The sequence below is a fragment of the Brienomyrus brachyistius genome, unplaced genomic scaffold, assembly GCF_023856365.1.
Source record: "Brienomyrus brachyistius isolate T26 unplaced genomic scaffold, BBRACH_0.4 scaffold39, whole genome shotgun sequence".
NCBI classification, from domain to species: Eukaryota; Metazoa; Chordata; class Actinopteri; order Osteoglossiformes; family Mormyridae; genus Brienomyrus; species Brienomyrus brachyistius.
Genome location: NW_026042314.1, coordinates 615,602 through 642,605, shown reverse-complemented (window position 1 = coordinate 642,605; position 27,004 = coordinate 615,602). Strand labels below are relative to the sequence as shown.

Sequence of the window (27,004 nt, the reverse complement as noted above, 5' to 3'; positions counted from 1 at the left end):
TTTTTGAAAAAACTTCCTTATATCCATTATGAACCTGGCTGTCTTTCTGTGCAAAATACACACACACACACACACACACACACACACACGCACCAGAAGTTATAAAGTTAATGGGCATCCAGTCAGTTAGCTACCTTAGGTTTAATATTCGGAACATGAAAAAATAACCAGCTTCTCTCGTTCCATTTCAAAGAGGACTGGTGAAACGGTTGGCAATTTAAGTTTGTAGATTTAGGCTATATAAATTTCAATGGGAGCAACAGGACGGTCAAAATGTTGCTGATTTTCCTACAGAGTAGGGCGGATTGTAGGGTAGCAAACATCGTCAGAAAACGTGTTTTCAACACTGCAGTTTACCTGTGAAGGTAATGTTTTTCAGCTAATAAGAGACATGGTCAGACTCCTACTACCTAACTATATAAAGAAAGAGTTACTGAAGGTTAAATGCAGCTAACATGTCCTGTTTTAAGCCAAGTACTCACACCACTGCTGCAATGGGTCTCAGCCACCATTGCTCTGGAAGGAGCGCTGGAGCCAGTCAGAGTAGCGGAGAGTGAAGCTGGAACGAACCATTTTTCGGGGCTGGGGGGGGTATCTATACTAGTTATTGAAATATTACATCTGAATGATTTTTCATATTTTAATACTGTCTCACATAAACAGCATGAACTGTCAAAAAAAGTTAGAAATCTTTAGAAATCTTTGGGGGTGCTTTTATTCATTTTGGGGGTACTGAAGCAGCCCCCAAAAATGGGCTAAAATCGCCCCTGGGCAGGACCCTGTTAACCCTAATCCTGGCAAAGTTACAGGGTCCTCTCTGTTTCTCTTCATAGGGGTCTTTGCAGACATCCAGACATGAGCTTGTTTTGCTCAGTGAGTAACACCATGGCCCCACAGTTACGGAGCTGTGAGTTCAGTTCTGACCCTGACAAAAAATCAGTATAATGTTGCAAGTTCACTAGTTTCCATCAACAGACTGTGTGAACTATGACTGTGTGTATACTACTCTGGGTACCTTGGGTCCTGTTGTAAGCTCCCAGCACAGCAGTTCCCTGTACTGGAGAAGCAGTAATGGAATATGAATGGGAATCTACAGTAGATGTACTGTTTACAGTGAAATGTAGTTCAGAAAAAGAGAGAATGTCAACCTTGAGAGGATCACTTACCTCAGCAGTGACATTCATGTCTCTCGTGCCTCTTCCTATCATGTCAGTAGATGGATTGGGAGAGCATGGGGGTCATGTAGTCGCTGGAATGGGGTCTGTGGCACTCCTGATATTTTTGTAAGACGGTGAAGGTCTCCTGGTGCTCCTTATTTTGCTGTGTGGCTGCTAGACATGGACGTTATCCAGTGACCAGAGATGAAGACTGGACTCCTTTGGTACTGTGTCTCTTCGGAGAATCCTTGGGTACCACTGGTTTGACTTCGTGTCAAATGAGTGGTTGCTCAGGGAGTCCCGCGTGAGTCAGGTTACCTGCATTGTAAGTGTCAGGTACAGCACTATGACCATGTGGCATGATTCCCTGAGGGTGATCCAGCTCGCAAGGTCCCTACTACCCTATTCCAGTGCAATCTCCCCAACCTGACCTGACCTGACCTGATCTGAAATTAAGGTAGTGGTCCAAGCTGTAGGTTTACTGACAGACCACTGTAGGTCCTTATCAATGAAGTCTACCATTCTATCAAGACTGAGGATAATAAGTAATATAATTCAAGTGCTATAATAGTACACTCAAACAGTGATCCTCCTTTATTGGTCTGTAACATACAATATTGCCTGCCCAAGAGCCCACTGCAGCAGGCTCGCAGGAAATATGAAAGAGCTTTGTGGGTGGAGATGTGATCTTTCCACATGATTTCAAGTGAAAACATGAAAAGTCATCTTTAAAACGAAGGCTTTCGCTATTGCAAATGTCACACTATTTAAGGTCTCAGGAAGTCTAGGGGAAGCACAAATATATAGTGCATATAGCTGTGTCTCACATAAAAAGGTTGTGCATACTCTGCTCATATTGTTCAAAATGGAGTAACACTTTGCCATGAATTTTTAATTTTAATATGAGCCCATATAGTTAAGTCTTGACTGTTTACACATAAACACTTAAAAAAGATATAGCTGAGGTCCTGGATTCAGTCTCCTGCATTTTCTCTCTAACCCCCTCAAAGAAATTCTTGCAGGGATTAATTCAGTATGTTTTAACAACATATAAAAAGACCAGATGAGTTAGGAGCAACACTTTACTTGAGGGGGCACAAATAATGTCGTAGTACATCCATCCATCTATTTTCCAAACCGCTTATCCTACTGGGTCGCGGGGGGTCCGGAGCCTATCCCGGAAGCAATGTGCACAAGGCAGGGAACAACCCAGGATGAGGGGCCAGCCCGTCGCAGGGCACACTCACACACCATTCACTCTCACACACACACCTACGGGCAATTTAGCAACTCCAGTTAGCCTCAGCATGTTTTTGGACTGTGGGGGGAAACCCCACGACGACATGGGGAGAACATGCAAACTCCACACACATGTGACTCAGGCGGAGACTCGAACCCGGGTCCCAGAGGTGTGAGGCAACAGAGCTAACCAGTGCACCTGTCAGAGTTCGCTGGTTAAAGCGGGTAGTGCGCACAGGCTGACAAGTGGGCAGGAAGCAGGCAAGCAGGCGGAGTACGGGGAAAACAGGGATTTATTCGGGATCGGGACGGAGCAGACAGCACTAAGACTAACTAACATCAATGACAGACCAGAAATTAAGGCAAGTCATGGACTGAAATAGACGAGACTGGGCGAAAATAAGTGGACACAGCTGGGCAAGATCAGGGAAGCACACGTGAGTAATCAGGGGGCGTGGCACACACGAGGATCGTACGAGCCGGGCATGAGAGCACCACCATGCCGCCCCTGAAGTAGTACACTCTTACTTAATTTATTAATTAACCAGAAAGTATTAGTTATATACTGATCCCACGTTCGTTCATTCTTAATCATAAGTTAGTGTATTTGTTCATCATTTGTACTTGAGTAGTTACTAAGTTATTACTGAGTAATGTGTATTTGAACAATATAAAATATAATAATACATGTGCTATAAATCAACAAACCATTGTCCTTTAGTTTTATCCACTGCAGGACTGCAGGAAGCAGCATACAATGGAAATGCCTTGGGTGGGATGGTAGCCCGGATCAGGGCTCACATACTGGCTCACATGTGAGCAATGAAGAAGTAGCACTTCACGTGTACGGGAGAAAAACAGCAGCCAGAGGAATCCTATGCAATCTCAGTGAGAATAAACTCCCCAGACCCAGGACTGGGGCAGGAATTGCAGGATTCTCCTTTAGCATTTATTTTGGCATACTGTATTTATTGCTATTATCCTTGGTACATGTTTATATTTGCCAATAATTGAAATTGAAATAAACATGATTATTATTCATCCATCCTCGTACCACATATCCTGGAGACGAGGGCCTGTAGCTTATCCCAGGTAGCATAGGACACAATGGTATACTTTTGGATGGGATGCCAGTCCATTGCAGGGAATGCACTCACTCACACACTGTGGGCAATTTAGAGATGACAGTCTATTATTATTAGGATACCTATAGTTTTTAGTAGTTTTCACTATTATTATGCTTTTTGCCATGGGAGTCTATGGCAGCCCATAGAGCTGATTGGCAACTTTTTTGAAATTTGGCACATCGATAGAGGTCAGTTCCAACTATTCATACCAAATTTGGGTTCAATCCATCCATCACTCTAGCACCACCCTCAGGCCAAATTTCAAGAAATGTTTTTGCCTTATTCTCTTTCTTATCATTGTATGATTATGCTATTTACTTTCAAGTATTAGCATTACCTGGATGGATGGATGGACATCGTTCATCCTTTACCTGGGGAATGAGGCTCCCAACTCGTGGTGACTTACCCAAGCCCTGGTGCTGGATCATCATTAAATGCTTACATGGGGAAAGAGAGACCTTACCCTAGGCCTCCAAGCCTGGAAGTACCCTGAGCTCTAGACCCAAGCTTAACCCTAACCCATAAGCATAGGTTCGCAGCATGAACAGTTCTCACCTGATACCAGAAAACCATACATGTTCTTAATCTGAAAATCAGTTCATCATTTTCCCAGAAGGTGGCAGCACATCAACACTGCAAGCTTGGCACATCCCTTTGGATACAATGAGCTATCCTTATATTTGGAAATTTTTTTAAACTTATTTAAATCAGTAAAACAAATTGCATCCAAAAAGGATAGAATCATGACTACCCAATACCCCTTGGCACCATGTTAGTGTGAATGGAGTTTTCACTCCAGCCCTGAGGGATTCAGAGCAGACACAAAAGATTGTGAACCCATGTGTGATTTACAGTGAAAGATGACTGAACACAACGCACAGCCTCTGTTATGACTCCACTGTTCACCATGGTTCAGCACCATCTATATTTCTATTATTTTTCTAGGTATTTTACTTGTGGTTTTACACTTAACATGGTATCGACAGGCTTGCTCCAAAGAGATCTCATTGTATTTACACAGTGACAGTAACGCTGCCTTATCTTGCGAGAGGAAGTAGCATATGGGTGCGCTGCTAACGTTAGCATTAGCAAACCTAGCTGCCTAGCAGTGTTGGTAGCAACTCGTCAGTGTAATTCCACTACTTTTGTTTGCACCATGTATTTCAACATCGACGCGATGTTACTGTGATCACTATGCAACCTTTAGCCCACTGTTATTTTCCTTGATTATGTAATTATACAGGGCAGGTCAGGCAGAGGGAGCAGACGCTGATGCAGCACATTGATGACCAACCACACGTCCAAACTGCTGGCGATCCTGGCCGGCGACCCCCCAGGCAGACACACGGTCGAATCCCACCCTTATTATAATTACTTTTATATGCAGTAATTGGTAATTAGTAATTTTCAGTAGCTTGCACAAGGCTGCTGACTAGCAACGTTATTCGTTGGCTGAATCCGAAATAGCTGTAGTGCTACGACGCAGGATTGTTACAGGGACAGTGATAAATGCAGACCCCTTTATTCTGATTGCGTTAAAAATCAAATGTTTTTACTCAGATTTCATCCATTTGGTGGTGTGCTCTCTATAATGTGCCATGTTTTTCTAAAAGCAGATTTTTTAAAAAAAGAATGGCAAAATAGAGCAGCGCATTGAATTGTAATGCCTGTATCTTGAAACGTAGCGTGTTGTCAGACTCTCCGATACACAGCTCTATGGTCCATACAGAGGAGATGAGGAACATGCAGTCTGCTAAGTCACGTGGTTACCTTTCGTTAGGTGGCTACGTTTACATGCCTTAACGCAATTAAGATGTTTTCATGTAAACAGATTAATCGGGGAGCTCATTTATAAAGGCTTCGTGTGACTGAAAAAGACGAGAAGCATTCATACATACATTTATAGGAAGATTTTGGGATTTACAAAGAAAAACGTTTTGTGAAAAAGACAAATCTTGTGAACGAGGTTGAGAGATGCTGTTTCGACAGAATCCTGTAGAGGGCACTGTGTATGCTAAATCGAAGGCTCCAGTAATGTATTCGGCATTTATAATCATAAACAATAATAATTGAAATATTTGTGGGCACATGGCAATTGGCTCTGAGATTAAAGTTATTTAAAATGAATTTGTTTAAATTTGTGGGCCGGCATGGTGGTGCAGTGGTTAGCACTGTTGCCTCACACCTCTGGGACCCAGGTTTGAGTCTCCGCCTGGGTTACATGTGTGTGGAGTTTGCATGTTCTCCCCATGTCGTCGTGGGGTTTCCTCCGGGTACGCTGGTTTCCCCCCACAGTCCAAAAACATGCTGAGGCTAATTGGAGTTGCTAAAAAATTGCCTGTAGGTGTGAATGGTGTGTGAGTGTGCCCTGCGATGGGCTGGCCCCCCATACTGGGTTGCTCCCTGCCTTGTGCCCATTGCTTCCGGGATAGGCTCCGGACCCCCCGCGACCCAGTAGGATTAGCGGTTTGGAAAATGGATGGATGGATGTATGATAGAATGATTAAGCTGTAGCACATTTCAAATAATATTTCATTTGTAACACATTTGTTCTCCAAACTTCTACATTTTTAACCTTTGGCCACAAGATCATCTTCTTCCTGCCAGTATCTTTTCTTTCCTTTGATCCTCGGTTGTTGGAATCTGCTCTGCTGCTTGGAAGTTCCCTGGGGCTCTGTGCCCTTCTAGGGGCTCTGTGTCCTTTGTTAGCACAAACATTTTGCACACCTGACATTACCATGCATACAGTATTTCTCATATTTTACAAAATACAAAAACACTGATCAAAGTCTGTAGAAAAAAACATTTTATTTCATGAACTCAAATATGAATCATAAAACACAATTAAAATACTTTTTTTGAATACATGCCTCAGAAATTGCACATCCCTGATTGTGCGTTACCTTCATGCTGCCTTGAAATTTTTGATTTCTTCACTGTAGCCCTATGTTATTCAATCTAATCTTAACCTTATGTTAACTGATCCTATTTTTATTTCTTAAATATTCCCTCCACCACCCCCCCTCTGAGGAGGACTGCTTTATTTACAATTAATCTAATCCTATGTTATACAATCTTATCTTAACCTTATGTTAACTGATCCTATTTTTATTTCTTAAATATTCCCTCCACCACCCCCCCTCTGAGGAGGACTGCTTTATTTACAATTAATCTAATCCTATGTTATACAATCTTATCTTAACCTTATGTTAACTGATCCTATTTTTATTTCTTAAATATCCCCTCCACCACCCCCCCTCTGAGGACTGCTTTATTTATAATTAATCTAATCCTATGTTATACAATCTTATCTTTACCTTATGTTAACTGATCCTATTTTTATTTCTTAAATATTCCCTCCACCACCCCCCCTCTAAGGAGGACTACTTTATTTATAATTAATCTAATCCTATGTTATACAATCTTATCTTTACCTTATGTTAACTGATCCTATTTTTATTTCTTAAATATTCCCTCCACCACCCCCCCTCTAAGGAGGACTACTTTATTTATAATTAATCTAATCCTATGTTATACAATCTTATCTTTACCTTATGTTAACTGATCCTATTTTTATTTCTTAAATATTCCCTCCACCACCCCCCCCTCTAAGGAGGGCTGCTTTATTTATAATTAATCTAATCCTATGTTATACAATCTTAATTTTATTCTATGTTATCTTATCCTATCTTTCTTATCTTATGCTATGCAATCCTATCTTATTCTTATACTATGTTATCTCATATAATCTTATCCTAAACTTATGGTAATTTATCATGTCTTTGTAAAACATAAAATGGCATACAAGTTAAGACTATCTTAACCTTATCCTATCTTAAGCTTATCCTATAGTACCTTATGCTATAGAACTACATGGTAACATATCCTAATTTTATCTTATCCTAAGTATGTATGACAACTCTCGTGTAATTATGTGCTGAATCTACAGGGAAATGTAGCTATGTGCATCTGACTGATAGCCCATTTCCACACCCATCTCCTGAGCCCTGGGCATGGTACTTAGCTGCTCCAGTGCATCAATAGGAAAGATGAACTCATCTTCATCAATCCTACGCCTCTTGGATGAATGAGTACCCTCATTATCCTCATTCTTCCCCTGTTTCGCTAAGTTAATTTCATTTAAATGTCTGTTCCAAAACTCCTGACACCAGTACTCAGTAAAGCACTTGGCGTCATAGGTCATTTTAGAGTACTTGGTTACATAATAGTTATACAACCAATAGAATTTTTCCAGGTGAGATGAGGCGGCTACAGCCTGTGCTGGAGCCTGAAGCAGATGGGTCAGATGAACCAGGCCTGGAGCTGAATATGGATGTGGAGCTGGGCTTACAGGTGTGACTAAGTGTGGGGATAAAACAGAGGAGCCCATAAAAAGAAATGGGGATGAAACAAAAGAGGAGGGGGCTGAAGACGAAAATAAAAATGAAGAGGAGGAGAAGGTTGGTGAGCTGGGCTTAGGCTCTAACCCCTTCTGTTGGTCATACCTCCTTCTTCGCCCTGACCGGCCTCCCGCCGTATTTCTACGGCGGCCTGTGCCCTGCTGACCCCTGCTGGTTGCCACCGGGATGGCAGCAGATCCAGGAGAGGCAGACGTGGTCAGGGAGCTGGCTGCCGGCGGCCTGGTGCGGCACTTCTTCCGACGGCCAGCATCACTGGAACTGGTTTGTCCTTTGGGATTATAAAGACAGGGGACAGCATATTTAATTTAAATGAAACATTATGTCACTGTACAACAACACTACATCACAACCATCACAGATATCACACTTGGCAGTCGGTATTGCACACTAAGAAAAATTCTGCAGTCTTTATTGGATACAGGAAACACACGCTTGGGAAACTTATGCGCTGGTCTTGACTTGGGCCGTCTGCGTTTCAGCAGGGGAACCTGACCTATAAAAACAAGCCAGTTTGTGCACAGATTCCCTGATACGCAGAACAACAGCGAAAAACAACACTGGAAAGGTTCATGTGCATCAAATATAGCAGCCCACTCAATCCAAATGCTGGCATCAACAACTGACTATTAAGTCAAATCCTTTACATATCTTACACTTTCCATAAGTTGCATTATTTATTCACTCTCAAGGTACCAAACTAAGATTTATGCTTTTTCTGATTTCTACCGCGTTTCCCAGCAAATAAGATCTAACATGATTTTTCAAGAAGCCCGTAATATAAGCCCTAGTTATTGTCCCATGGATTGTACGGTAACTAGAATGAGATGCGGTTATACTACGAGAAGGCTACATGGACAAGAGGCGCTCATTTAAGGACAGAGTTATTGCTAAACATGAGAGATTGGGGACACTGGTTCTACAGGAAATTGAGTTGCGAGATATTCAGGACGGAATTTGGAACTTGGAGATTTACGATGATGTTCCAGAAGAACATGACATTACGACTATATTTGAATAAACATATGCAGTATACAGCAGAATTTTGTTCATGAATAAATTCACCGTCAAATTGTTTACATGGAAAGATACTGTTAGAAGATGACATGATGTCTGTGTTTGAATAAATGTGGATTTTTTTCATGAATACCGGTAAATATACTGTAGCATGTTATACTTGGGAAAATACTACCTTAATATAAGCCGTAACGCGTCATTTGGAGCAAAAATTAATATAAGACCCTGTCTTATTTTCGGGGAAACACCGTATATTAGGACATATTCAGCTGTTACTTTACCACTTCATGATGATTTTCTCTGATGTTTAAACACAGCACAGCCACAGATTTTACTGATTTCATTATATAATGCAGTAGACATGCAAAAAGACTCCCGTATATTAAAGCTAAAGGTGAACTACTTTATTATTTAGACATGTACTTCTAAAACAAGATAATAGAACAGAAGATTCAAGAAGACTAGTCAAGCATATTCTGACTTTAACTCTTTAAGTGCTGAGTTAGTCTGGGCATCATTTTGCCATCCTTACCTCGGCCAACTGGACCGGGGATGTATTCCGGGGCGATCCGCACACTGACTGCACCTTTCGGCAGCAGCCAGTCAATCCTCTGGAGATTCACGGTGGTTTTCACGATGGACATCTTTCGCGTCTTCTCTCTTGCTGATAAACTGCAAGTCTGAGCTGCTTTAAATGTTCAAATGAAAACTCTAAACGGAAAAGAATTGTTATGATTCGGTTGTTAAGCTACGGTGGCCGATTGGTGTCAGCGCGCTGCAAAGTCTTCAAACGCTTTAATCAAATGACGAAACATACGATCTACATTTACAAAAGCGCAGAAACGTAGAAGTACCACAAAATTGTAAGACAAGTTTAAAAACATATAAGCGCTGAAAATCCGCTCACAACACAGTTGTAAAGTTTCTGGGTGACAAAGAAACAAGACGGACCAATTATGGTTTAATTGTATATCGAATGTTTACGAAATGTCGATATCTAATCAAAACAGGATATAGAATGAAACACTACATTATATCAATCAATCATTCGGTCGCCATTAAAAATATAGAATAATATTCCTTCCTTGTTATAATTAACACGAGAGCTGCGGTCTTGAAGTTGCACAGACTCCCAGAATTCATAGCGATAATTACGCGACCCATTCAATTAGTGGGTTTTTTGATAATTGGGAATGGGGAGGAGCCATTGGGTGCGTTCGACTTCACTTAGGTCTGACTGCAGCTGACGTGAGGGGGAGCGCCATCTGCCGGCGGCTGCAGGAGTGTAATATAATAATATAAACTGTAATATAAACTTGTAATATAAACTGACAGCAGCCAAACTAGACAACTTCTACTCCTCGTAGTGCGAGACCTGACTGAGATGGCCGCACTTCCAAAAGGGTGTAGATACATCTATACAAATATCACCTGCATGCACATTACCTCTTCTGCAATAACCAACTCCTGATCCAAAGTGCTAGCAGTGAAAAGATAGCTGCCAGGAAAAAGATCAAATACATTTATTTCAAGGATTCAAAGTTTTTATTGTCATGCACAGAATACAATGCAATTCTTACTTGAATGCCTTCTTCACAGACTAGACGATTAAACACATAAACCAGCGCAACATTACAGTAACTAACAATAAATAAATGATTAACTTATGTGTACTATTAGAGCATTTATTGAAACTTTACTTCTTTACAGGCTTTTCGGGAGAAATAGCAGATAACGTATCGGAACTTCCAGAGATACAAACGTCATGCGTGTGACTAAAATTGTTCAGCCAATAAGGGCAAAGTTGTGTCACGGAGGCAGTTCCAGTTTGTGCAGCCGGCTGAGAGGTTTTTTTATTATTTTTGTTATTGAAGCTTTAAATTACAACAGAAGTAATAGCTGACCAGTGACCATTAAGATTAACAAAACAAACAAGAACATTTACGAGACATTTACAAAATAAGCCAGGGGCACATAGTAGCGACATTTACAGTTACGCCGGCTGAAAGGTGCTGCACGATCTTACTTGCTCTCTGCACGTGCTGCACGATCTGTCACGATCGTCTTGTAGGTTTTTGTACCATGTGACTTGGTGACGTTAGGTGACGTTTTGCAGGGCCGGCTTTATGTCGGACAAAAGAAATCTAACCATGATGCAGTAATTCTAGAGGCAGCAAAGCAGACTAACCAAAGATCTCATAGTAAACAAAGGAATGTGATACTGCAGTTAAGTCTCGGAACAAAGCTTTTACAATGTTAAAAAGTACTCACAACTTTCAGAATTTGATTGAGTACAAAAAGTTGCAGGCTAACGTAAGGAGGGTAGTTAAATGAGCAAAGAGGGAGTTTTGGAGGTCCTTCTGTAATTCAGTAGGACGGGAAACTGACATTAGTAAAGTCTGGGGAATGATAAAAAAGATGCATGAGATTAAAAGGGAGTATGGATATTCAGTTCTAAATGATAATAACATAATAACAGTTACAGATGGGGAAAAAGGCAAAATGTTAGTTTTGTGGTTTTTCATTCCCTGCTAAATCAGAAGTCAGAAGCCGCTGGTGTAGATCCAAATTCAGTCTTTATTGCAACAATTAAGTTACAACCAAGGCCGGACACTTAAAGTGTGTCCAGTACTGTTTTATACCTATTTTTATACAAGTTCTTATCATTTAACAATATCTCGTCACTTAAGCATCATCATTCCTTCAACCATTCACAATCATTGTTTTTTACATCAATCCACACCCCTAGGTGATAAGTTTGTCCATCAATTCTTTTACTGTTTGGTCCCTCAGCCGAACGTAATGGTGGTGCGACCATCTCCACTTGCTTTTTTAAAAATGCTCAGCCGTGAACTTTTGGTGAGCCTGTTGCACATTGTCTAATTAGAGGGTTGATAATATATTTGTCCTTCAACATAATAATAAAGCATAACACTAATAAAGGTGGATATTCATGCATTCAGGGCTAACATAAAGTAGCTAACAGAACATTTGAGGCTAATACAAGGTGCAAATACATACTCAATTGATTACATTGTGTTGATTACATTATAATGATTACATTGTAATGATTACATCACGGGTATTTGGCATGCTTTTTAATAATACCGTAATGATTATATTCTACATTGTATAGTGCTAAATAATATCCCATATATTTCCCCCCTTTGGGATTCTAAAGAGTCCCACACACAATTCTGTCCATCCAGCCTAGGAGGGAGGGCTAAAACCCTAAGATCTAGGGAAATTCCACTCCCAGCCCGCCACAGGCGCGGCCCCCCTTCGGGGTCCATGGCTGACATGGCTCACAAACTATCAACACTCAGAATCAACCAACAGCAATGAACTCCCCAGGATACATTGCATATATTATCAGGAATACATAATCTACCAGGAGTACATCACCTACCACAAGCTCATTACATAAACATATACGGCTAATGCAAAGATAACTGAAAGGTTAACTGATAACACTGTAGATTACTATAACAGGCACTCTGTCATGAGCAGGAAAGTCCCAGGTGTCGTGGGCGGCAGGCAGGCTGCAGCGTTTCCAACATGGAGTATTCACAGGCGGTACGGCCGAACTTCAGCTATGGGCAGGAGCGTATCCAAGGTGTCTATGTCGCCATCCGTTTCCGTGTTGGTCCAGGAGGTTGCCGCTCCAAACGGTCCTCCCACCACTCTAAACATTGCAGCTATAGTCGCCTGCTGAGACAGCGCTCTTCCCACTAGGGAGCGAACAAGAGGAAGTACACAACAAAAGATTAGTAGCAAAGCAAGAATGAACACAGCACGCACACAGAGTGCTTTCATAAGGGCTTACTGCCAACTACCCCACATATTATAGCACTAGTCAAACAACCCGTCATGTTGTCCCGAATTTCTCGCCATCTCATCCTGTAACCCCTGCAACTTTCTCATACCCTCAGTAAATGAAACATCCAGGGCTGTATTATTGGGAATAAATGTACAGCACTGATCCCCGAACAGCACACACACTCCCCCTATCTCTGCCAGGAGCCAATCCAGGGACATCCTGTTCTGTCATGCCATCAGACTGGTGGCCTGAAGCTGCTCCCCCAGAGATGCGAGTGCCTCCTGAGTATAGTTGGTAAACCTCTGCTGATTATAATACAAATAATGTATCCATTCCACATTTTTCTTAACAGTAGGCCAAATTAATATTGATTCAAACCCTGCAGCTATCTCACTTCTCACCTTATATTTCTCTGGAATGCCCCTCGGCTGGCATATGGCATCTATATACACACTGGGATCATCTTCGCAGCTCGTAACAAACCTGTGGGACCTAGAGGGCTGTTTGTCAATATCCACCTGGCTAGCTAACATCCCCCTAGTGCAGAGGCCTCCACAATTATTGGGGAGAGGAGGCCTCAATCCTCCCTCCTGACCACACAGCCACCACGTATCTGCCAGAGGTATGCTCTGGTTCTCTAATGCATCCAGCGGAATGACATCTGAGTCCTCTATAGGCCTGTGTGGGGGGCTGACGTCTGAGTCCTCTATAGGCCTGTGTGAGGGGTTGAAGTCTGAGTCCTCTATAGGCCTGTGTGAGGGGCTGACGTCTGAGTCCTCTATAGGCCTGTGTGGGGGGCTGACGTCTGAGTCCTCTATAGGCCTGTGTGGGGGGCTGACGTCTGAGTCCTCTATAGGCCTGTGTGAGGGGCTGACGTCTGAGTCCTCTATAGGCCTGTGTGAGGGGCCGACGTCTGAGTCCTCTATAGGCCTGTGTGGGGGGCTGACGTCTGAGTCCTCTATAGGCCTGTGTGAGGGGCCGACGTCTGAGTCCTCTATAGGCCTGTGTGGGGGGCCGACGTCTGAGTCCTCTATAGGCCTGTGTGAGGGGCTGACGTCTGAGTCCTCTATAGGCCTGTGTGAGGGGCTGACGTCTGAGTCCTCTATAGGCCTGTGTGAGGGGACCGACGTCTGAGTCCTCTATAGGCCTGTGTGGGGGGCCGACGTCTGAGTCCTCTATAGGCCTGTGTGAGGGGCCGACGTCTGAGTCCTCTATAGGCCTGTGTGGGGGGCTGACGTCTGAGTCCTCTATAGGCCTGTGTGGGGGGCTGATGTCTGAGTCCTCTATAGGCCTGTGTGAGGAGCTGTTGTCTGAGTCCTCTATAGGCCTGTGTGGGGGGCTGACGTCTGAGTCCTCTATAGGCCCGTGTGAGGGGACCGACGTCTGAGTCCCCTATAGGCCCGTGTGAGGGGCCGACGTCTGAGTCCTCTATAGGCCTGTGTGGGGGGCTGACGTCTGAGTCCTCTATAGGCCTGTGTGAGGGGACCGATGTCTGAGTCCTCTATAGGCCTGTGTGGGGGGCCGACGTCTGAGTCCTCTATAGGCCTGTGTGGGGGGCTGACGTCTGAGTCCTCTATAGGCCTGTGTGAGGGGCTGAAGTCTGAGTCCTCTATAGGCCTGTGTGAGGGGACCGACGTCTGAGTCCTCTATAGGCCTGTGTGGGGGGCTGACGTCTGAGTCCTCTATAGGCCTGTGTGGGGGGCCGACGTCTGAGTCCTCTATAGGCCTGTGTGGGGGGCTGACGTCTGAGTCCTCTATAGGCCTGTGTGAGGGGCCGACATCTGAGTCCTCTATAGGCCTGTGTGGGGGGCCGACGTCTGAGTCCTCTATAGGCCTGTGTGGGGGGCTGACGTCTGAGTCCTCTATAGGCCCGTGTGAGGGACCGACATCTGAGTCCTCTATAGGCCTGTGCGAGGGATTGACGTCTGAGTCCTCTATAGGCCTGTGTATACATCAAATATCATATATATCCATCCATCCATCCATCCATTTTCCAAATCACTTATCCTACTGGGTTGCGGGGGGTCCGGAGCCTATCCCGGAAGCAATGGGCACGAGGCAGGGAACAACCCAGGATGGGGGGCCAGCCCATCGCAGGGCACATTCACACATCATTCAAATATCATATATATGATTTATTAAATTTAGATTTAAGTTTGCAGTCAATTCAATTTCCACGTTTCTCAATTTTCACGTTGCCTTTTTAAACGCAATTATGTGAATTTTAAGTAAAAATGTAGAATAAAATTATATCGTGATAATTATCAATATCATTTCCTATGAAAAAAACTTTACTATTGTACAATATTGCCCAGCCATAGGCTGATTTCAAAATTGATTTACATATTGTCTGTCTGTCATTATACATAAGAACATAAGAACATAAGAACTATACAAACGAGAGGAGGCCATTCGGCCCATCAAGCTCGCTTGGGGAGAACTAAACTTATAGCTCAGAGTCGTTAAAATCTTATCTAGCTCTGATTTAAAGGAACCCAAGGATTCAGCTTGCACTACATTATCAGGAAGGCTATTCCATACTCTGACTACACGCTGTGTAAAGAAGTGCTTCCTTAAATCCAGCTTGAAATGTTCTCCCGCTAATTTCCACCTATGGCCACGAGTTTGTGTATTTAAACTAATGCTGAAGTAACTATTTGGTTGAATAGCATCCAAACCTGTTAGAATCTTATATACCTGGATCATGTCCCCCCTCAGTCTCCTTTGCTTGAGACTGAACAGATTTAGCTCAAGTAACCGTTCCTCGTATGACATTCCTCTAAGACCAGGAATCATTTTTGTGGCCCTACGCTGCACCTTTTCTAAGGCCACAATGTCCTTTTTAAGATATGGTGACCAAACCTGCACACAATATTCTAGGTGAGGTCTCACCAAGGAATTGTATAATCTTAGCATTACCTCCCTTGACTTAAACTCCACACACCTGGAGATATACCCCAACATCCTATTGGCCTTTTTTATTGCTTCCCCACACTGGCGAGAATGGGACATGGAAGCATCAACATACACACCAAGGTCTTTCTCATGATCAGCTACCTTTATTTCAGTGACACCCATGAAATACCTGTACTTTATATTTCTGCTCCCTAGATGGAGTACCTTACATTTATCAACGTTAAATTTCATCTGCCAGGTATCGGCCCAGTCACTAATTAAATCAAGATCCCGCTGTAGCTGCTGAGCCACTAATTCAGTATCTGCTACACCACCCACCTTGGTGTCATCTGCAAATTTCACCAGTTTACTGTATATATTGGTATCCATATCATTTATGTAAATTAGGAACAATAGTGGTCCTAAAATCGAACCCTGCGGTACCCCACTATGAACGCAAGCCCACTGTGACATTGTGCCTCTTATAACTACTCGCTGTTTCCTATCTGTTAACCAGTTATCAATCCAGGTCGCTACGGTACCTAAAATACCTGTCGCTTTGAGTTTAAGTAGGAGCCTCTTGTGGGGGACAACATCAAAAGCCTTTTGGAAATCTAAGTAGATGACATCATAGGCCTTCTTATCATCAACTTCCTGAGTAGCTTCCTCAAAAAACTCCAACAGATTTGTTAAACAGGATCTACCGCTCCTAAATCCATGCTGGCTATCCCGCAAAATGTTATTGGAGTCCAGGTAATCTACCATTTTCTCTTTGATTATAGCCTCCATAACTTTACCAGTTATACAAGTTAGACTGATTGGCCTATAGTTAGACAAATTACTTCTATCCCCTTTTTTGAAAATAGGCGTTATGAAGGCGTGCTTCCAATCAGAAGGTACCACACCTTCAGATAAGGATTTTTGAAACAGTAAAGTTAAGGGTCGGCAAATAATATCCCTCATCTCTTTTAACACTATAGGTAAGATGCCATCAGGGCCCTGTGATTTATTTATTTTGAGCTTAGCTAGGCTTTGCAAAACATCTGCTTCAGTTATATATATATTAGCTATAGACAATGCTGGATAGGTAATAACTGGTAAATTACTAAGGTCCTCAACAGTGAATACCCGTGCAAAACTATCATTGAACTAATTTACTATATCAATGTCGTTTACTATTATAAGACCCTTACTATCCTGCAGATTAGTAATTTCAGGTTTTAGAGCTCTTTTAGAGTTAAAATACTGGAAGAAACTTTTAACGTCATCCTTAGCTTCCAATGCAACCATCCTTTCGACATTTCTTTTAGCTCGTCTAATATCATTTTTTAACTCAGCCTGTAGACTTAGATATTCCTGCTTAATTCTGTCATCATCAGTTATTTTCCATTGCTGGAACAAAGCCCCTTTCCTCCTTACTTTATACTTTATTTCCCTAGTAAACCACCTAGGTTTCAATTTCCTAGATTTATTCTTGCTGGAAACAGGTATGAAGTCCTCTTGCACTTGCAATAATGTGCTTTTAAAAAATTCCCAGGCCTCTTCAACAGTTTTGTTATTTAACTCCATCCAGTTCACAGTTTCTAGTTTTAGTCTCATACACTTAAAGTCAGCCTTCCTAACATTATATATTTTTGATTTGGACTTAGTGTCACGCTCGATCGCGGGCAGAGCGGCGATCGTGCGGGCGAGCAGGCAGAAACGGGCAGACAAGCCGTAATCAGGGCAAACAAGGGGTTTATTACGGATAACGGGGCAGGGAACAGAAGACGCCAACTAACATCAATGACAGACACGGGTTAGTACAAATCAGGAACTTAAATACATGAAACAAGGCAGCAGGAAACAAGACACGACTGGGCACGATCAGGAAATCACACGTGGGTAATTAGGGGGCGTGGCACACACGAGGAGCGGACGGAGCGGGCGTCACAGAACCCCCCCCCAAAGGTGCGCTACACCGGGCGCGCCAAGGAAGGGGGCGACGGACGGGATGAGGCAGAACAGGACCGGAAAGACAAGAGCAAAAAAATCAATGGGGAACAGGGAACAAGACAGACAGGCAAAACTGACACAGAGGCAGAAGCCAGGACAAGACATGACACAGGACAGGAAAGGCAGACAGACAGACAAGGAAGGGAGAAACAGAGGGAACAGGCGGAACAAAAGGAGCGGGAGTGACGGGAGGGAACGACGGGAAACCAGGAACAGAGGACGGCGGGACAAAGGCAGGAGGAGGAACAAAGACAGGCGGGACAGAGACAGGAAAGAAGGGAGAGAAGGAGGAGGAAGGAAGGGGAGCCCGAGGGAGCCCCAGCGGGCGACGGGAGGCAGCCGGAGGGGCCGCAGGCGGCCGGGAGGCCGGAGCCGGAGGGGACCTCGGAGGGGCCGAGGAGGCAGGGCGAGGGACCCGCGGAGGGGCCAGGGAGGAAGCAGGAGGGAGCACCGGGGAAGGGGACGAGGGAGCAGGAGGGGCCCACGGCGAAGGCCCGGAGGAGGGGGGAGCCGCAGCAGGCGGCGACGTCCGGCGGAGGGCCGGAGGTAGGGGCCCCGCAGGCAACCGAGGAGCCGCCGTCGGGGAACCCCCAGGCGACCGACCAGGCACCGGAGGGGGGAGCGAGGCAGGGCGACGAGGCATCGGAGAGGGACCCGCAGGCGACAGCCGACCCGGAGGGCCAGGAACCGCAGGCGCCAACCGAGCCCCAGCGCAGGCGAGGCAGGGCGAGCCAGGGGGCAGGGCGGGCGGGACCCCAGCCCTGCGTCTGTGTCCCCTCCCCTTGCGGGACACAGACAAGCCGACCCTAGGTCGGGGTCGACGTGGCCGGGACGAGGGACAAGGGGTTACAGGAGCGGGGCCAGGGACAGGCAGTAAAGTCATTCGGGGCGCCTCGGGAGCTGCTGCAGGCGGAGGGGGCGCCGGGACAGGAACAGGAGCGCGGTCAGGAACAGGAGCTGGCTGCAGAGGGGGCGCCGGCCCGGGAGCTGCAGCAGGCGGCTGCAGTGGGGGCGCCGGCCCGGGAACTGGAGCGCGGTCAGGAACTGGAGCGCGGTCAGGAACTGGAGCGCGGTCAGGAACTGGAGCTGGCTGCAGTGGGGGCGCCTGCCCGGGAGCTGCAGGTTGCTGCAGTGGGGGCGCCTGCCCGGGAGCTGCAGGTTGCTGCAGTGGGGGCGCCTGCCCGGGAGCTGCAGGTTGCTGCAGTGGGGGCGCCTGCCCGGGAGCTGCAGCAGGCGGCTGCAGTGGGGGCACCTTTGCAGGAACAGGAGCGCGGTCAGGAACAGGAGCGCGGTCAGGAACAGGAGCGGGCTGCAGTGGGGGCGCCTGCCCGGGAGCTGCAGGTTGCTGCAGTGGGGGCGCCTGCCCGGGAGCTGCAGGTTGCTGCAGTGGGGGCGCCTGCCCGGGAGCTGCAGGTTGCTGCAGTGGGGGCGCCTGCCCGGGAGCTGCTGCAGGTTGCTGCAGTGGGGGCGCCTGCCCGGGAGCTGCAGCAGGTGGCTGCAGTGGGGGCGCCTGCCCTGGAGCTGCAGGTGGCTTCAGTGGGGGCGCCTGCCCTGGAGCTGCAGCAGGCGAAGGGGGCTGCGCAGGCAGCGAAGGGGGCTGCGCAGGCAGCGAAGGGGGCGAAGGCGGCTGCGCAGGCAGCGGCGGCTGCACGGGAGCTGGGTCCGCCGGCAATGGCGGCTGCACGGGAGCTGGGTCCGCCGGCAATGGCGGCTGCACGGGAGCGGGGTCCGCCGGCAGCGGCGGCCGTTCCGACGGCGTAGCCGGGACCGGTGCTCTCCGGACAGGAAAAGCTGCCTGGGGAGACAGCTTAGCAGAGCTAGGGACCATCCGGGCGATTGGGGAGACCTCCCGATCCTCCTCCGGGAGGGCCGCCGGGATGAGGGCACATGCCCTCAAGGCGATCGTCGGGGCGATCGCCGGTTCCTTCCGTCTCCTCCTCCGGCTTTTGGTAGCGGCGGGAGGTGGAGCTACGTCCGCCAATGCGGACGGCGGAAGGACTGGTCCCCGCTCGCTGGGAGCGACTGAGCGCTGGGTCCGGAGCTGAGCTATCCGCTGGAGACCCTTGCGCAGCACCTCGGCCAAGCGGGCTTCTAGGTCGAGGGCTAGCTCCCCGAGGGTCCTCTCACACCAGCGGACAAGGCTCCACGCTGGACGATCCTCAGTGATACCGGGTTGGGATCTCCAGTACGCTACCTGTTCTCCGAGGCGGAAGTACTCCTCCTCGGAGATGTATGCAGCTTTGTTGTGGTCTGTCATTCTGTCACGCTCGATCGCGGGCAGAGCGGCGATCGTGCGGGCGAGCAGGCAGAAACGGGCAGACAAGCCGTAATCAGGGCAAACAAGGGGTTTATTACGGATAACGGGGCAGGGAACAGAAGACGCCAACTAACATCAATGACAGACACGGGTTAGTACAAATCAGGAACTTAAATACATGAAACAAGGCAGCAGGAAACAAGACACGACTGGGCACGATCAGGAAATCACACGTGGGTAATTAGGGGGCGTGGCACACACGAGGAGCGGACGGAGCGGGTGTCACACTTAGCTCTTCGAACACTAAACTTAACCTCAAATTTGACCATGTTATGATCGCTACTGTGAAGTGGTTCTAAAACGTCTAATTTACCAATCCTGTCCTGGTTATTAGAGAGAACAAGATCAAGAATGGCATCTCCCCTGGTAGGGGTGTTAACAAACTGAGTAAAAAAACAATCCTGTACTAATTCCACCATCTCCAGTTCATTTTCTGAAGAGCCAGTGACAATGTCCCACTGCATTCCTGGTAGATTAAAATCACCCATAACTACCACATCATTTTTATTGCTCATAGTCCTAATATCACTGTATAACAATCTGCTTTCCTCAGCAGCTATATTAGGTGTTCTGTAACAAACACCGACAATTAGGCTATTTGAGTTTTTAGCATCTAATTTTACCCATATTGCTTCCGTAGTTTTATTTATATCAATAAGTTCCCTTGCCTGCAAGTTTTCCTTGACATATACTGCAACACCACCTCCCTTTTTTCCTATATGATCCTTACGGAACAACGTGTAACCATCCATATTATATTCTTGTCCATCCTTTTCACTCAACCACGTTTCAGTTATTCCTATAATATCATAAGAGTCCGATGAGATAAAAGCCTCTAAATCATGAATTTTATTCCTAATACTTCTGGCGTTTAAATACAGACAACAAAGGGTAGGCCTATTACGGTGCCCACTTACAATATGATTATTTGGGGCTTTCCGTTTCCCCCCACTGACATAGTTAACTAACCTCCCTGCCCCCCCAGTCCCTAGTTTAAACATTCCTCAACTACTCTACACATACGCCTCCCCAATACACTGGTTCCCCTCTGGTTCAGGTGCAACCCATCCGGCTTGAACAGGTCCCACCTGTTCCAGAAGGTCCTCCAATGCCCCATAAACCTAAACCCCTCTTTCCTACACCATCCTTTTAGCCACGCATTTAATTTCCTTATCTCAGCTAACTTAGCCTGACTTGCACGTGGCACGGGGAGTATTTCAGAGAATACCACCGTGGACGTTCTGCTTCTAAGCTTATTGGCAACTTCTATAAATTTATCCTGCAGAACAGCCCTTCTACCCTTGCCTATGTCGTTGGTGCCAACATGCACCACGACAACTGGATCCACCCCAGCTGGGGCCAAAAGCTTATCCACACGATCTGGAAGGTCTCCTACCTGGGCCCCAGGCAGGCAAGACACCGTACGGGACCCTCTATCACGCGTGCACACATAACTGTCTACTCCCCTAATAATGGAATCCCCCACTACCACAACCTCCCTCTTCCTGGGGGGAGGGGGCTCCTCAGTGCCCAAGGGCCCACCTGCCTCCCCAGTCCGTTCCGGCTCTAAAGCTGGAAGAACCTGAAACCTGTTCGACACAGTCACCTCAGGTGATGCCGCCTCTGCAACGTGTGTACGCCCTTTCCTGCGTCTACGACCTACGGTCACCCAGCTCTCTCAGCCTCTCTGCTCTTCATTCTCCCCCCTCCCGGCTAGTGGCGTACACACCTTCTCCCTAAAAGGCGTATTAACTTGCTCCTCTAACTCACTGTTGCATTGGATGAGAGCTGGTTGCTCCTCAAGGTCGCGAACCTTGACCATGAGCGAGTCCACTAGCTTACATCGCTCGCAGATGAAGTCCGACTGGACACTAACGTCCAGAAGGGCAAACATGTTGCAAACGCAACACTGAGCCGGCCCCATAATTAACTAACTCACTATGACCCCGTACTCCCAGCCCAGTAAATTTATATAGCGTATTTAACTTTAAAGATTAATTAGCGTACCGTTAAATGCAATAAAGTGCCGAGTACACTAAAATAAGTTACTTGGGTTGAAACGGAACTTAATTATTATTTTTATTTAAAATTTTAAATCCGATAAATTTACTACTACTTACCAAAAGAACTTCTGCCTGAACCAAGTATGAACTAAAAACAAAACGAAATCGAAGTTGCTCTTGGGAGGTCGAAAAACCACAAAAACCTTGCAGAATTAATCAGGATAAAACATATAAAACGATAAACAATAAAAACTATACGATTAGGAAGCAATCAGTCCCGTGTACATGATCAGCCAGAAAATACTTGCATTCATCTAAACTTTTATAAACTTTAAACTGCCTTTGCTTGCTGGCCTGTGGGCTGATGGACAAACTTGAATGCCTTACAGGATAGGATAGGATGCACACTCTTTATTGTCCATTAAATCCCTCTATCAAGTGTCAATAGGCTCCAAACAACCAAATGTAATTAAAGAAAATTTAAAAAAGGGGAAAAAATACAGAAATAACCCAAAATAAAAAAATAATAAATAAATAAAGACTAACCAAAGTAACTTAACTGTCCCCCTCAGTTATCAGTCATCAGTCAGTCATCACCCTGACTAAACTGTATAATGAGCAGATGGGACTGTCAGTACATGGTTAGATCGTGTTTAATACAACAACTGGAATACTGCATACAAGGCACAAAAGCACTGTGGGGAATAGAGCATTATGGGAACAGTAGTTCTATTATTACACCTCCTCCTTTTAGCTTAAGTCAAATGTGCTGTGTACCTTTTGACATTAATTTCTATTACTGCTATCAACAACCTCCTTCTCTCTCTCTCTTCTACTGAACTTCCCTCTTTGTTCACAAGTCCATTCTGTCAGGTGGTTTTCCAGTCAACTTGACCTAGTAACAGTCCCTGTAGGCCAAAGATGACCTTTATCAGTCTCTACCACATATGGTCTAGGAGTATCTGCAGGTCTGACGACTCCCAGCAGTCCCTTCTGTGGTAATCCAAACTGTCTGACCAGATGTCAGTTCTGCGAGAGGTCTGGAGCGGAGTCTGCGGTTGTAGTGTTTTGCCTGCTGACGCCTTCTCTCCTCATCCTGCTTGCGAAAAACTTGCAGATCTGGCCATTTAGGACCCAGCTGTCCACCATCTGGCTAATCTGTGCTGTGATACCGGGCCACCATACTGACAGTGTAGCTCTGGCTCGGCATTTTGTAATTCCCTGATAACCTTCATGCAGACGCTGAAGAACATCCGCTCTCAAGGGGGGAGGTATCACAAGTCCTTCTCCCTTCATGAGAAGGTCGTGAGCAAGGTGAAAATCCATTCTGTGCTGCCAGTATGGTTTAATGTCTGGATCTAACTTACATCTCTCTGGCCATTCTGTGAAACAGTGGTTTGTCACTTGTCTGCATACGTCGTCTTCTTTCTGCACTGTCTTTATCTCCTCCAGCCTTTTGTCTCCACGTCTTTCTCTAGCTGAAGATGCCGTTCAATCAAAATGAATATTTTACTCACTTATCTTTTGGTCTTTTATGATTCTATGTGTACCACCTCCAAATTATTTTGAAGATTTGAATTTCATTGTATCCAAATTAATTTGGAACGGCAGACAACCCAGGAAACGCTTCTCAGTTTTGCAGCGCACCAAATCAGACGGTGGCCTCGCCCTCCCTGATTTTAAGCTCTAGCATTGGGCATTTCAAATTAGGGCTATGCGCACTTGGACAGACGCAGGCAGTGTAGTGTCGTGGAGAGGTATTGAATCGGCTATAGTGCATCCCCACAGACTCCAGGACTTACCTTTCCCAGGGGTAGGTCTTCGTAAATCACGACACAAACTTGGTTGTATCTTTTCATCCACCTTAGCTGCATGGTACAACGCCGAAAAAGTAATAGGTCAACAATCTCCTTTATGGAACAATTTCCACTTTCTGTCAGACTATAAAGCTTTTGTTTGTCCCCCCTGGTCATCCAAAGGGGTTTTCACATTTTCTAATACGTTTGATGCGAATGTTGTGCGCACATTCCAGGACATTCAAAAAGAATACAGTCTGCCTGGCTTCTCATTTTTCTTCTACCTCAGGCTACGATCCACAATGAAGGCCTATGTTGTGCCATGGAATTCTGTCTTAGATGATCACCCAATGTTTAGCTTTGTGACAACATTATTGTCCATAATGACAACAGAGGATAAAACTAGACAGGATACACAAAGCCCAGCAAACAAAATTTACTCAAAATAGTACCGACTCCTGAGAAACAAATGCTGCTGTTTTACTTTGCCTTTCCACTAATACACATCCATCCATCCATTTTCCAAACCGCTTATCCTATTGGGTCGCGGGGGGTCCGGAGCCTATCCCGGAAGCAATGGGCACGAGGCAGGGAACAACCCAGGATGGGGGGCCAGCCCATCGCAGGGCACACTCACACACCATTCACTCACACATGCACACCTATGGGCAATCCAGCGACGCCAATTAGCCTCAGCATGTTTTTGGACTGTGGGGGGAAACCGGAGTACCCGGAGGAAACCCCACGACAACATGGGGAGAACATGCAAACTCCACACACATGTGACCCAGGCGGAGACTCGAACCCGGGTTCCAGAGGTGTGAGGCAGCAGTGCTAACCACTGCACCACCATGCCGCCCCTAATACACATTAAACACCAAAAAATAAAAAAACAAAAAAATCTCACCTAACCTTCCCAGGGAGCGATCAGGGAGTCACATCTCCACCATATACTGGTGAAATCCTGCCGACTGCGTCAAATCTGTAGCGGTTAGGGAGGAAGCAGAGAGGGACACAGAAATGGAGACCCGACTACGCCACTCTGGGAAATTCACCCAGAGAATTAAGTACAGGAGTTTGCAACCCACTCCGATATAAAAGGACACAGATTCGTAATCACCGCCTGGGGGACGTGAAGACCATGAACACTGCCTTTATTATTCTGCTTCCAGTTAACACTCCAAAGGAAAAACCAAACAGCAAACAAATTACTACCCACAAATGGTACAAATCAAATCATGTTAGAATAACACTCCAATCACACAAAGAAACCCAAACCCAGCAGCTATTACCTTGGGGTGGGGGGACACACTGTCAGAAGGTACTCCACGGGGTCACCACATCACATGGCGTAGATACACACACCAGGGGGGTGGGCTAAGAAGGCAGAGCGACCACGCAGCGCTATATCGCCAGGACCTACCCCCCCCCCCCCCCCAAACCAGATCCTCACCACCCAACACCAAGCCTCCCCAACGGCGCCCCACGGTTTACGTACAACAAACTAAACAAAACACATAAATACTTAATACTAATTAAACAGGAAACCCGAAAACAAAATAAACGAAACAAAAGCAGAAAACACAGCAGGACAAAACAGCAGCAATTGCAGTGGCTCAGTATCCCGCCGGCTGCCTGGCTCACGCCGGTCCGGGAACACTCCACCAAATCGCCATCCACTGACTGATCACAAGCGGTATTAAAAGGGAACCTTAAAACGGGAAACAACTGCAAGTGGCTAGATTACCAAGCCCTCGCAAACTGCAGCGATGGAGATACCCACAACTTTGAAAAAGGAGATACTGGCACATGGAGAGTCGCGTCACTGGTTACAGGGTGGTCCAACAGACAACTACAACTGGATCTTATATACGTACGCTGGCCACAACAATTAATCAATCAATTTAACAAAATCACGATACCTGAAGAGATCGCACCCTCCAGCTCCATCTTACTACAATAGTTACTACTCTCGCTGCTGAAGGGTTATACAAACAAGATTAATTCAGTGAGGAACCTCCCTCAAAGGTACAACGGCAAACACCCGCAGGCTTCAGATCACAGGCCCAAGTTCTGAATCACTATTCTACCAACACACAGGTAGAAGATGAAGAACTCTCCTCAAAGTAGTGCTGTCAGTTGGACCTTGTAACATGAATAATCATAGTGGAGAGTTACAATTTTATTATTTTAATGGGAAGATGTGAGATTTTTATTGGGGGGGGGGGGTCCCACCTTCAGAAACAGCCAGTGAGACTCGTTTACCTCAATCCTTCTGACCATGTGAGTCTCATTAATGAAACCGTATCTTAAGCCCAGCCGGAGCCCACCTCCCCAAGGGTACACTCTACTTTCCCAGAAAATACCAAGATGGATTCAAATTCAACTCCGAAACCTACTGTCAGTTTTTAGAAGACACTTTCTTCAAGCAGCGGTACAGGAAACAGTCAGCATCTTTCAGCAGGACCATGATTTTTACGCAGGACAATGCTCCATCGCATGCATCGAAGTACTCCACTGCATGGCTAGCCAGTAAAGGCCTTAAGGATGACAGAATAATGACATAATCACCTGACATAATCCCTATTGAGAACTTGTGGGCCCTGCTTAAACGGGAGATTTACAGTGAAGGAAAGCAGTACAGCTCTCTGAACAGTATCTGGGAGGCTGTGGTTGCTGCTGCACAAAAAGTTTATTGTCAACAGATCAAGAAAATACCAGATTCCATGAATGGAAGACTTATTGCTGTTCAGGAGCCGGACTGCTTGGGGTAAGAAGCTATTGCACAGTCGTGCAGATCTGCTCCTGATGCTGCAGAATCTTCTTCCGGATGGAAGAGGGGTAGTAGACAGTTGGTGGGTGGGATGGTACCGGTCAGTCACAATGCTGGTGCCCTTACGGATGCAGTGGGAAGTGTAAGTGTCCTGCAGGCTGGGGAGGGAGCTGCCGATGATGCACTCAGCGGTCTGCACAGTCTTCTGAAGGGTCCGGACCGCTGAGCGCGTCATCAGAAGCTCTCCAGCCTGCAGGACACTCGCACTTCCCACTACATCCGTAAGGAGGTGGCTATATTGCTCACTAATTGATATTTCATGTCAGAATTGTTTATTTGGAAATTATGTGATGTTTGTTTATTAATCGCACTTTGAAAGATGATAATGAACAAGGGAGATGGGAAAATGTAGGTTTTCCATTTAGTTGCATAATAATTGTGCACACT

At 45.9% G+C, this 27,004-nt stretch overlaps 2 protein-coding genes across 4 annotated transcripts in view; one reads left to right on the top strand and one right to left on the bottom strand.

Moving 5' to 3' along the window:
• LOC125722478 (protein NLRC3-like) overlaps positions 1-27,004 on the top strand; it is a 208,014-nt gene that overhangs the window by 145,067 nt on the left and 35,943 nt on the right. The gene's annotated exons all lie outside the window — the stretch shown is intronic.
• Positions 1,560-9,625, bottom strand: LOC125722494 (uncharacterized). 3 transcript variants are annotated; one of them, XR_007386420.1, is made up of 4 exons: positions 9,491-9,625; positions 8,029-8,212; positions 6,099-6,223; positions 1,560-1,603 (listed from the first exon to the last, which is right to left on the bottom strand). XR_007386420.1 is itself a non-coding variant. In XM_048998681.1 (3 exons), the coding sequence occupies exons 1-3, from the start codon at positions 9,600-9,602 to the stop codon at positions 6,208-6,210; spliced, it is 312 nt and encodes a 103-aa protein (XP_048854638.1). In that variant the 5' UTR covers positions 9,603-9,625; the 3' UTR covers positions 6,038-6,207. The 3 variants fall into 3 exon arrangements, 2 of the variants coding, with proteins under 2 accessions (XP_048854638.1, XP_048854637.1); XM_048998681.1 differs by lacking the exon at positions 1,560-1,603 and having other exon boundaries at positions 6,038-6,223; XM_048998680.1 differs by lacking the exons at positions 1,560-1,603; positions 6,099-6,223 and having other exon boundaries at positions 6,618-8,212.